This window comes from Heptranchias perlo, chromosome 16 (genome assembly GCF_035084215.1).
Source record: "Heptranchias perlo isolate sHepPer1 chromosome 16, sHepPer1.hap1, whole genome shotgun sequence".
In the NCBI taxonomy this organism is placed as follows: Eukaryota; Metazoa; Chordata; class Chondrichthyes; order Hexanchiformes; family Hexanchidae; genus Heptranchias; species Heptranchias perlo.
In genome coordinates this window covers 24,402,013-24,415,466 of record NC_090340.1, presented here as the reverse complement: position 1 = coordinate 24,415,466, position 13,454 = coordinate 24,402,013, and the positions used below count along the sequence as shown (strand labels likewise).

Genomic DNA, 13,454 nt, shown 5'->3' with positions numbered 1-13,454 from the left:
GTTGGCGAGGACAGTTAGGTGAACTTAATGGTTTTCTGATACGGGGGGCCCACTTTTACTTATTTTCCTTCATTAAACATTTTATTTTAGTGTTCAGACCCCTTTTCCCTTCTATACGGCTACAAGCACCACGCCCTAATCAAAAGGCTGAAAAAGCAATCTCTTCTTCGGCCTTTGCCAAAGACATTGCCTGAGGATACTGTAAAAACTTGGAGGAGGGGAATGTCAGGAGTGACACAAATTGGAATCCCAATTTAAATATATCGAGCTGTATTAGGTTTTAAGAAAGACCTACATCTATACATGATGTGGAGATGCCGGTGATGGACTGGGGTTGACAATTGTAAACAATTTTACAACACCAAGTTATAGTCCAGCAATTTTATTTTAAATTCACAAGCTTTCGGAGATTTTCTCCTTCCTCAGGCAAATACATCTATACATGTCTATATTTGTATTTTAAAAACGAGTTATTGCCGGAACATTCTGGGTTGAAGCTCCATTTAGAATGTTACAGTTGGTCTGGTCGTTTGGTTACCCCATCAAGTCTGCACCATTGTTTTTCTCCATAGGAGCCACCTAGTCTTCCCTGCTCTCCTGCTTGCTGCCATTAGGAGATATGTACTGTGCTTTGAATTGTAATAATGGGATCATAATGGTCACTGTGTACAGTTCTGGTCACCCTATTATTAACTGGGCAACATGGACTTGTTGGGCTGAAGGGCCTGTTTCCATGTTGTAACTTCTATGATTCTATGATAGTGTGTACAATCTGCATTTTATTGGTTTGAATTGTATTGCTTGGAATTTTGTTTTTCTTACATTGAACTGTGTATCTTTAAGTTTTATGAAATAAAATATATTTTGAAATTTAAAAAAAGATATTCAAGAAACTATCTAAATCCATTTAAAAGGATTGATAGACTATTTCAACAACAGTCTGAGGCGAAGAACACATTCTAGCTAGCCTCTGTGTGGTTACTTTTTCATAACTCTTCATAATCTTAAAAAACTTCCAACAGGCCACTCCTTAACCTACCCTCCAGTGAAAAAAGACCTAACTTCCCAAAACTACACAATATCAGGGTTGCCAACTCTTGGTGGACGTATTCCTGGAGGATTCATCACATGACCTCCTACCTCCAACTGCCCCGCTCAGTCATGATGTGGAGATGCCGGTGATGGACTGGGGTGGACAAATGTAAGGAATCTTACAACACCAGGTTATAGTCTAACAGTTTTATTTGAAAATCACAAGCTTTCGGAGTTTACCTCCTTCGTCTCACTCACTCACTCACCTGACGAAGGAGGTAAACTCCGAAAGCTTGTGATTTTCAAATAAAACTGTTGGACTATAAGCTGGTGTTGTAAGATTCCTTACATTTGTCCGCTCAAACAGCTATTTTTCCCCATCTCCAATATTTTTATAACTAATAAATGAAAGTGTTCACAGAAAATGAAAAGAACACACAATTTTTGTTATGCCCTTATGACTTTTCTCCTGTGTTGCAGCGGTGTCGAGGAGATTAATTTTTAATTCCTGGAGACTCCAGGACAATCCTGCAGGGTCGGCAACCCTACACAATTGCGTTTTGTTAAGGATAAATGATTGAGCTTGTGAAAAAGGACTAGTATGGTTCAATCTGGATTTAATCAAGTTCATTAAACTCATACCTCGTGCAACTCGCTGCTTCTTCCTCTAATCTAGCAACCCTGACCTGGCAGAAATGCTGCTTTTTCATTCAGGCCATCAATCCAGAACTTGGCATGGCCTACCTAATAAAAGTTATTTTCCAGGCAGCACAATGACAAAGTGCACTCCAGCTGAATCACATCATGCCAAGGAGTGCATGGGTAATTTGAAAATGCAGTTAAGTGCCAACTGATCTTTCTTTCCATGTTGGCACTGGAAGGGCTAAAGTTTAGAAATGCATCTCTAGTTTTGCCATGGCCTCAGTTTCAGAGCATCTTCATTCCCACATCACATTCACTTCAGGTTTTCAGCTGAGTCCGAGACTGCACTGTGTGGAATGTAGCAGGATAAGAGATGATGTAGTAGAGTGTGTATGCATTCCTGTCCATAAGTTTTGGGAAGGGCATATTACTGACAGAAATCCTGGGAGGTTGAGTATGTTATAGTTGAGGAGGATTTTTTTCATCCAGAGTGTGGTGAGCGTCTGGAACTCACTGACTGAAAGGGTGCTAGAGGCAGAAACCCTCATCACATTTAAAAAGTACTTGGATATGCACTTGAAGTGCCGTAACCTACAAGGCCATGCACCAAGAGCTGGAAAGTGGGATTTGGCTGGATAGCTCTTTTTCGGCCGGCACAGACACAGTGGGCCGAATGGCCTCCTTCTGTGCCATAAATTTCTATGATTCTAATCTAGGCTGATGAGGGAGTGCTGCATTCTGGGAGCTGCTGTCATTCAGATGGAATATTGATCTGAGAACCCATTTACTTGTTCAGTGGTCTTCCCAATGTTTACCTGAAGGAAATTGCAACTCATTCAGGACTGCATGTCAGACATGCAGGCTGACAACACAGTAGCAGTGGAGGGATTGAGAGAGGTGGTGGAGAGGTAGAGCTGGTTGTTGACACTCTGTTGGATTGCTGGAAAGAATTCCTTTACTTTGTGTTGGGGAAATTAGACAAATACACAAATATTGTCTGGAGATAACTGTTGGTTCAAGGGGAGGCAGCCCACCTCAGGTAAAGAGTTGCTTGTAATCAGGATCTAATCCTATCGGGTTTGCTTGGTGACTACCTCAGGTTGTTAAAGTAACAACATATGCAAGTTTGTCACTGTGAAGGTAGACAGAACTTGTTTACTGTGATTGTTACAACCATTAAGGGAGTGTCACAAAGAATCTTGGTCAACTGCAAAGAAACATGTCCTGTGTGAAAGGACTGCTCTGATCTGAAGTTTCAAAAGAAGACATGGCGCAGTATAAGTGCTGCTGGGTTTTCCTATTCTGCAGTTCCCTCATTTCAACCAAATGTTTCCATGTTGTGGCAGTGAGTCAGAATTCTGAAGTATGCAGAACTGCTCCATTATGTTCATCGATGTTTCAGTTAAAAGATTTGAAAAGGACTGAGTTTCTTTTTATTATCATAAGGCAGTTTAAAGTATTGCGTAAGTCAAAAATTGTATTGCTGATTACCTGCTGTAAAATTTTGCTTTTGTGTAACTATAAAATCTTGTTAATAAATTTTACTGTCTGTGATAGCATGGAGTTCGTGTTGAGCAGTCCATGCAACCCTCAGGTGCAAAATATTGTGGTAAAATCGTTAATCCATGGCATGCTACTCCCATTTATGGCGCAAACATAAGGGTGTCTGTTTTGGATCATAGGAGTTGCAGTCAGCCTATGGAAATTGCTGTGAAGATGAATAGAGTTGGGAGGGTCAAAATTATAACAGGGTCTACACCCAAAATGTCAAAATATCATTCCTATTTTTGAAGGTTGACAGGCCAACACTTTTTTATATATATGTTTGTTCTCAGGATATGTGGTAATGCGGGTGAGGCTACATTTTTACCCATCCATAGTTACCCTGAAGGCATTAAGAGTGTCGGTCCAGGTGGAACAGTTGGGTTTTTACAACAATCCAGCATCTTTTGTGGTTATTTTATCTGGTGCCAGGCCACAAATTACCAGATTTACTGACTTTAATTTCCCAATATGCCATGGTGGGATTTAAAATCACAACCTCTCCATTATTAGTCCAGTATCATAATCATTAGGCTACCATACCCATTTGTACAACATATTCTGGTTCTAATTATATATTTCTATGTTAAAGGAAATGATGGCTTGCTAAAAATATACTGAGGGCATCCTCATCTCTTTATTAATAAAATAATTTTCAAACCCAATTAGTATGACTTCCCTCTGCTGTGAATCTGTCTGGGCACCCTGTAAAACAGTGTAAGACTGCAGGTGGGTGAGAACGCACTAGTGTTTGCTCAACTCATCTGAATTGCAAATAATGGACAAGAGTGCTGTTCCGCTGGAGTAGAAATTAATTACAATTTAATTTTTTTGGCAGATTGTTTGTGTTTCAGTTCAGATTTCAAATTGTTTTAGTCCAATGTCCAACTTTTTAAATTGTTTATCATGCAGGGTAGTTTTAATTTTAGGTCACATAATTATCTTTAGTGATTATTCATCAATTTTGTTTTCCTTTTTTATTGTATTGTCAATCTTTTGAATTTATAATATTTTTAGTAAATGTTGTTAGAGCCATTTTATTTTTGTAACTTTGTGGGGTTATAAATATTAGTAACTTTTTATTGAAATGTTACTGCTTTTAAGATGCCACCTAATATTGTGTTCAACATCATAATTTTGCAAAACTATTTTAGTGATCTATTTGAAACTGTATTGTCTCGTCATGAATATGCTGTAAATAAAAGAACAAGAAATAAGGTTTTCATTTTTTAATTCAATCTTAATCATTCTTTCGGTGGATTTTGTTTTGCCAATAAATGCTGAAAACAATACACGCTTTGGGAGTGTTCTAACAGTGATAATTGCTGAACTAATACTTAATGTTTGCGTGTACCGCATAAAAAATAATGTATAACTGCAAAATTCAAACACAAATTAGTGCGAAATATACTGAAGTAATAATCAAAGTGAGATTTTGTACAACCGTGAGACCAAGTTGAAAATGGTGCATTTGTTTTGAACAAAAGTTTATTTTAATAAAATCATAACTTTTTATTTGCAAAAAAGACATGTTTGTTTGACCGGAAGTGTCTGTGCACGGCGCGCGGCACTGTGGGGGATGTAGTTCCGCCGCGCGGCCTGGGGTTTGCACCGAACTCGCCGTTTGGGGGGGAAAAAATAAATTGAAAAGTGGGGGGGGGAAAGAAAAAACATCGTAAAACAGGAACCCCCAGAAAGTCCAGGGGGGGAAAAAAGACCCCTTTCGGGCGGCGAGTGAGGCGGCGGCGGCCCCGGGGATCGCCGCAGGAGGATGCCGGGTTTCACCTGCTGCGTGCCCGGCTGCTACAACAACTCGCACCGGGACCGCGACCTGCGCTTCTACACTTTCCCCAAGGACGAGGAGCAGCGCCGGGTGTGGCTGCAAAACATCTCCCGCACCGGCGTGACGGGCTGCTTCAGCACCTTCTACCCCACCACCGGCCACCGGGTCTGCAGCGCGCACTTCCCCGGCGGCAGGAAGACCTACTCCATCAACGTGCCCACCATCTTCCCGCTGAGAGGGGTCAACGAGAGGAAGATCAGGAGGTCCCGCAAGAAGCTGCCGGCTGCCGGGCCGGAGGACGTCAAGCCCATCGACCTGTCCGGACCTTTCTTCTTCTCCTCTTCTTCCTCCACCTCCTCGCCGACTCTCCCGGCGGCCGCAGCCGCCGCCGCCGCCGCCGCTGCTGCAGCCGCCGCCGCCGCCGCGGCCGCGGCTCGCCCCGAGGCTCCCGAGTGCCTGGATCACTCCTACTCGCTCTCCTCCACCACCACCTCCGAGGAGCTGCTGAGGAAGCTCAACGAGCAGAAGGACATTATCGCCCTGATGGAGGTGAAGATCAAGGAGATGAAAGGCACCATCCGGCAGCTGAAGGTCAGCGAGGCGATCCTGCGGGAGGAGCTGAGGAACAAGGAGAAGTTACTGTCCATGTCGGTCATCAGGAAAAAACACGGCATGTGACTGTTTTTACACTGACACTTTGCAGCGACCCGACCCGACCCGAGGGAGGGGGGAAACGGAACAAAAAAAAAAGGATCATGTCCCGTGTTTGCACGGGATGTTAAGACTTTTTTTTCGTGTGACATTTGAGATGTGATGTTACGCATTTTTTATATATACATAATAGTGACACCACTTGCTTAATTTGTGTGTACGTCCCAGACGAACTGCATCCGTGGTTGTTGATTGTTTCACACGACAGAACAGACCTTAGATACATTCTGCATGTTGCAGTAACAATAAAATTAACATTAGAAGTAGTGAAGCAACAGGATACCTAAAAGGATTCATTTTCGACACGTGTATCTGTCTCATACGACCTCACATAAGGAAACCAAGTATATTACAACTATGAAGCGATCATTTCCTATTGAATATATATGTGTTATGAATCAATGTTTTTGTTTCATTATAATGATGCTATAAATTTAGTAGCTCCACATAATTTTGTATATTGCCCTCTCCATGAAGTTACTGTACAACAATAGCCATAAAACTATAATAATAAATCCTCATGGTTACACTTTGTAAATTGGTTTAATCAGATTTTTTTACTTTTTTGAATTTTTAGTGTTTTTAATAGGATTGCAAGAATATAAACATGAACAAGAAAAAAGATAAAACAATACTTTAATATTCACAAACAGCAGATAAAAGTTAGAATAGTGTAGATATTCCCTCTCTAAACCTCTCCACCTATCTTTCCTCTTTTAAGACCCTACTTAAAACCCACCCCTCCTAATCGCTCCTTCCTTGGTTCTGCATCCATTTTTCAATTATGTCTCTGTGAAGCGCTTTGGGATATTTTTCTGAGTAAGAATTCTGTAGTTTGAATCAGATCTGCACATGCTTTCACAAAGCATGAAACTTGCATCTGTCATTTATTTAATATAGAAAACAATTGCACTAAAACACAATGCTAATTGTTAAAATATTTGAATTTTGATTTAAAAACTGGGGGAGCCATTTATAATGTAATTACTATGGACAGCTATCATGAGTTTCACAAGAATGTACCAAGTTTGTTAAAAAAAGAGCTTAAGTAATGCTAACATTATATAAATTCCCACCTGATATGTTAAGATGAGCATCAGAACATTTTCTGGAAACCACAATAATTAAAATATTTATGTGGAGCTGACTGGATCTCAATGGTTCCCAAATATTATAAATAGCGCATTACTTAATCTGTATTTTCAGCACCTCATATGGTATAAGTTATTTGCAGATTGAAAATTGTAAACAATGATCTCAATACCCCTATGCTGCATATAGAATAATAGCTACCTGCTGGTATCCACAGAACATTATTCTTAGCAAAGAATTCAGGTAACAAACCATAACCGCAAAGTACAAACAGTTTATAACTATCTTCTGGTCCCTGTGATTATATTAGACATGAAATAGTGAGACAGAGAGATAGAAGGAGATGTTTTTTAAATTATGATTTTCATGGTTTGATTTATGGCAACAGTAGCTTTCAGTACAAAGAAAAAAATGCAAATGCTGGAAATTACTGACACTTCTCTTTCAGGAATGTCAGTTTTGAAGAAGTTCTGTTCTTCTCTGTGGTGAATTTTGTTGGCCTCTTTCATCCTGTTAACCTTCATTGCTGACACTTTTCCTTCTCATTTATGATGGTGTTATTGCTGTTCTGAAAAATGGCATCCACCTGAATTGTCAGAACCTGCCTTTTCTCTTTACAGATGTAGTCTGACCTGCTGTGTATTTCTAGCATTTTCTGTTTTTATTTTAGTGACTTACAGTGTAGATGCCAATGGCAGTAATTGTTATATGATGATGCTCACACTGAAGGATTAATGGTTGTGACATAATTACTGCAGGCTTACTCTGAAATAATCTGTAGTTGATTACTTAGGAATTGTATGTTTCGCACAGTGCCATATGCCTTCAGTATAACCATTACAATCAGCATTATTATACTTCTACCTATGTTGTACTGGCTCTTAATTCCCTACGTGCTCATCATTGGTTGCAAACTGCTTTGGGATGTCCTGAGCATGTGATAAGGTGCTACATAAACACAACTTCTTTCTACCATGCCAGCAACTTAGCAATAAATCAAATATATATCATTTACAATAATCAATTGCTGCCAATGAATTGAATTCAAACTGACTGCATCTAATGTTAACAAACCACTCAAGCTTTGCTGTAATTAAGTCACCTTCAAATGAAATAAAGTCTGTTAATTCACTGTCACCTCTCTTTTATCCTGTTTATAATATGTACTGTTGTTTTGTAGGCTCTTCCACTTTGGATCCATGTTTTGCTGATGACAACTAACAGTATTCATTATGTACTGATAACATTTGCAAAAGGATATTAATACCCTGTGGTGAAGACAAAAGAATACTAATGACTTGTACACTGGGAGCAGAACATCCCAGTAATTAACTGGAAGTTACTTCTTTATAATCTTGCAGCAATATTGTCACATATGCTTTCAGTGTGAAACATTATCACATATCAACAGCAGGTAATTGGTGAGTTCGCTGACCAATTTGTTCATACATGAAACACTGCATTACCATGGCGGAAAGTACAGATGAACAGTACAGGAGGGGAAAAGTTACTTACTTTTTCAAGGTTCGCTTCTGCATTTGATGTGGTCACAATGAACAGGTGGAGTTTGGGTTAGCCTTCACAATTAGTTTCTGCGGTTATAAAGACTTGCTGGCAGCACTAAAGTGACCCACAATTTAATGAAGCTAATTTACAGTAGATATTATTGAAAGAATGATTTGTGAATCTAATTCAGGGTTCAGGTGACCAATGTAAATTGCTCAAGCCTCTCGTGCCTTATTACTTAATTATAACTATTAGATTACTGCAATCACTCTGGTATCCATTTCTCTTAATGTAATCCACTGTTGATTACCAGAGCTAATTCAATATATTATAAAGTGGTATTTTCATTGACATGATATTATCAGAGTCAATATAGGAATGCAAAAAGGCCATTCATTTCACCAAGCTCATTTTGTCTTCAGATCTTGTTTCAAAACTCAATCGGACAATTTGGACAATAAAACTGTTAGGCAATATAACTGTCTGCACAGCTGAAGGCTCGCTGGTATCATCTTTAGACCTGTAGTGTCTGATTGTAGATGTAGGCAGTGGGTGACTCTATTGCCTAGCTTAACACCCATAGAGACTGTACACTATCCAAACCTCACTCACATCCAGCGAATTCCTTGACACATCTGTTCTGCACAACCATTTACTCCTCTTCCCTCCATGAAAAGACCCTGTTTCTGTCAGCCCTCAATACCTAATGCTGCCAAAATGTATCAATATGTATCTGAAAGTCACCCTTCACAGAGGGTGGTGAACCTGTGGAATTCTCTACCACAGAAGGCTGTGGAGACCAAGTCACTGAATATATTTAAGAAGGAGCTGGATATATTTCTAGAAACAAAAGGCATCAAGGGGTATGGGGAGAGAACGGGAATATGGTATTGAGATAGAGGATCAGCCATGATCATATTGAATGGAGGAGCAGGCTCGAAGGGCCAAATGGCCTACTCCTGCTCCTATTCTCTATGTTTCTATGTAAGTACCAGGTAACCTGCAATATGTCAGAACCTGAGCAAATGTGTAAACTTCAATGATCTCAATTTTAAAAATCCTTTAAAAATCATCTCACAGATCATGGACAGTGAATAAATGTAGAACTTGCCTGATGTTGGTAAACGGGCCATTTCCAAGCTGTATGATCTAAAAACACAAGTTTAATGGAGATTCTATAATCTAATAATCTCCGTTGTGACACCACACACTACAGTTATACTTTGAATCAACCTCAGTTTAGAGTGTGTATCAATGCATAAATAAGAATCAGGTCAATGAATTAACTTCTAAGTGCACTTTAATAAGAAATGTGATATCACCTCTTGCAGGTAGCTCAGATTGATTGGGATGTATAGCAACAACAGCAGAGCTGTAAATTGGTGTGAAGTTGCATTTAAGAAGTGTCCCAGCTGTCCATTGGACTTCCTGCGTACTATACATTTAGTTTTACACGTAGGGAGAAAGCCGATGCGTCCGTCCTTCCACATAATATTAAAAAATAGCCATTATGGAGCTCCATTGTCGCCAAACTCGGTGCAATCCTCAGCCGGCAGTGCAACTCAGGTCTGTCACTGAGCATCGTATTAAACAGATACTATTCTGAAACCAGTAACGCCAGCCAAGAATCACTCAGACATCAGCTGAATAAAATGTCTTTGATTAGCAATCCGAAAAAATATTTCTTTCGAAGAAATGTGAATAAATATGGTATAGATATATGCAGAATGGGTGAGGGGGAATTTACAACACTCCACATCTCAATGCCAGTGACTTACATGGTTCATCGTACATTAAAAACGCTGCATCATAACTGTGGATAGAGCAGGAAATACCCAAGAAATATAACGTAATTAAATGTTGGTTATAACATAATTCAACAGTGAGCAATACCCTATTGTTCCTACCTCTGCATATTTCCGGCAGTCGAAGCGACCAAAGCAGCTTTACTACACTGCTCAGGTGTAACGGCCAATACATGCATCGTTTCGAAGTGACGTATTTCTTTTTAATGGCCTTTTTCCCCATTCAAAAACGAGTTACTTTCTTCCCCTCCTTGAGTTTTATCTGCACTATCCACCATGAGGGTGCAGTATTTTTAATGTGTGTTGAAATCGCAGTTCTCAGCAAGCTAGTATTAGAGGAACTTAGGAACAGGAGTAGGCCATTCAACCCCGAGAGCCTGCTCCCACTCAATTAGATCATGGCTGATCTGTACCTAAACTCCATTTAACGGCCTTTGATCCATATCCTTTGATACCTTTAACTAACAAATATCTATCTATCTCAGTCTTGAAAGCAACAATTGTCCCAGCAATTTAAACAACATTTCATGAAATGAGAACTTTTGGGTGTGAATTCCTTTTCTATTAAATGTATATGCAATTATGAAATACCACAGACTCAAAGAAGGCTGTTGCTCTTCTTTCCTTTGATTTTCTCCCCACCTTTTTTTTCCGGACTCGCTCACTGGTACAAATTACATGAGTGCCTCGTCCAAGTGGTTATTATTCCTATGAGCTTTCACGAGTGCCAGACAGTTATCTGACTGTGGAGGACATGACATGCCAAGCCAGATCCTACCCTTACCCAGTGTCTACACCTGGGCACAAGTATAGGGACCAGGAGCTGGAACCCTACCCAAACTCCCCTTCCCTACAAGTGATGCAACCAATTGTAGCACTGCTACACAGCTAGTTTTTGTTTAAAACGCATTTTAAATTTATTTATATTTCCCTCCACCCTCCACACATAATTTTTCAGATAACAGGATGGACTGGCAATGTTCCCAGGTCTCTGCAAATGCAGTTCTGTATGCTCCCTCCAGGAGATGTACAAGAGTGGCGAAGGGAAATTTATACTTTTGATTTTTCATCCTTGCAGGAAACCATGTGGTCTCTGCTTAATACTTTCCCCCTGAAGACTTGCAAGAGCTCAAAAACTTGATGTGGGGATTTGTCCAGCAAATTCATGTACTACCAGCCCCCACACTCCATGCCACACCACAGAATATTATTCTGTTCTACAAACATCAGATGCTATCTTGTGTAACTAGTTATAAGTGTTTTAAAATGTCCATTTGTGCTAATTCTTATTGCTATAAAATGCAACTCAAGAGATATTTATAAAGCAACAGTTTAGAAAGAAAGAAAGAACTTGCATTTATGCAGCGCCTTGCACGATTACAGGATGTCCCAAAGCTTTTCACAGCCAACAAAGTACTTTTGAAGTGTAGTCACTGTTGTAATACATGGGGCAGCAGCCAATTTGTGCACAGCAAGGACCCCCAAATGGCAATGAGATAGGACCAGATAATTTGTGTCTACCTCACTTCAGTTACGAACTTTTCATCAGGTAAATGTAAACGTTGACCCCATGGTTCATTCATTTGTTACTTTGCTACAGCTGGGTCCTTCAGAAACCCTGCCACACCTGTGCATACGAAATATGCCAGTATTCCACGAATGTATCATTTCCCTCCATTTATTTCTGTTAAATTGCCACACTATCAGGCATAGACAGGTTGTGCAGAATTACCCCGCAGTGACGGAATGAGGTTCTGTTGCCAGTGACATCATGAATGGGGACAATGAGAGTAGAATTCTGGTTACAATGTGCTGTGCCAATAAATATTAAGATGCAGATTTGTTTACCTAAACCCCTATATGCCAACATCCCAGTCTCAATAGTTCCCCATGAACAGGTACTTCCTCACAGGAGGGAGGAATATCAGAGGAAGAGATACCATGAGCCAACCTCACATATCTCATAATGCAAATTCGGCAAGATGTTTGGGAGGTGTTTTCACTGAAGAGAAGTTCTGATATATGTATATTTTGTCAAGGTGCGATTATTTGGTATCCATCCATGGAATTGGTTTGTCCAAAGCATGCAAGCTGCTTCGGATTGCCAACAATCCAGACATCATAACGGTGATCAAGAAATTGGGACAGTCTTTGAATTTAAATGTGACTGTGTCGGATCAATACATAAAGGGTTTCATTAGGACAAATAGCACATTTCTGTATCAATTGTTCTGTATCAATCATCAGTTACTGAGTGCTAGAGGCCTGAAAGCAGCTCACTTGAGAGATGGGGGTGGGGGAAGAAAACACTAAATACCGTAAAAAAAACTGAATGGGGATGGCAGTCTATATGGGCAACATAACCGTTCATAACCATATCAATTGTTAGGTTGCCTTTGACCAGCAGTTTTAAAGGACGAGAGGTTTTCACACAAGATTAGGGCTCTTGGGGTTGGAGGTAATATATTAGCATGGATTGAAGATTGGTTAATGGACAGAAAACAGACAGTAGGAATAAATGAGTCATTTTCGGGTTGGCAGGTTGTAACTAGGTGCTGCAAGGATCAGTGCTTGGGCCTCAGCTATTTACAATAGATATCAATGACTTAGATGAGGGTACAGAATGTAATGTATCCAAGTTTGCTGTTGACACAAAGCTAGATGGGAAAGTAAGCTGTGAGGAGGACACAAAGAGGCTGCAAAGTGATATAGACAGGTTAGTGAGTGGGTGAGAAGGTGGTAGATGGAGTATAATGTGGGGAAATGTGAAATGATCCACTTTGGTGGGAACAATAGAAAAGCAGAATTTTTTAAAATATGAGAGACTAAGAAATGTTGGCATTCAGAGGGATTTGGGTGTCCTTGTACACAAATCACAGAAAGTTAACATGCAGGTACAGCAAGCAATTAGAAAGGCAAATGGTATGTTGGACTTTATTGCAAGGGGGTTAGAGTATAAGAGTAAGGAGATCTTGCTACAATTGTACAGGGCTCTGATGAGACCACACCTGGAGAAGGAGGCTCTGCAAACATCCCCATCCTCAATGATGGTGGAGTCCAGCACGTGAGTGCAAAAGACAAGGCTGAAGCGTTTGCAACCATCTTCAGCCAGAAGTGCCGAGTGGATGATCCATCTCGGCCTCCTCCCGATATCCCCACCATCACAGAAGCCAGTCTTCAGCCAATTCGATTCACTCCACGTGATATCAAGAAACGGCTGAGTGCACTGGACACAGCAAAGGCTATGGGCCCCGACAGCATCCCAGCTGTAATGCTGAAGACTTGTGCTCCAGAACTAGCTGCGCCTCTAGCCAAGCTGTTCCAGTACAGCTACAACACTG

At 40.3% G+C, this 13,454-nt stretch overlaps 1 protein-coding gene across 1 annotated transcript; it reads left to right on the top strand.

The window, feature by feature from the left end:
* The first annotated feature begins 4,803 nt into the window (after positions 1–4,803).
* On the top strand, positions 4,804–7,934 carry thap11 (THAP domain containing 11). The gene has a single exon (XM_067997829.1). It carries the CDS (start codon positions 4,988–4,990, stop codon positions 5,675–5,677), a length of 690 nt encoding a protein of 229 aa, XP_067853930.1. The 5' UTR covers positions 4,804–4,987; the 3' UTR covers positions 5,678–7,934.
* Positions 7,935–13,454: the final 5,520 nt, after the last annotated feature.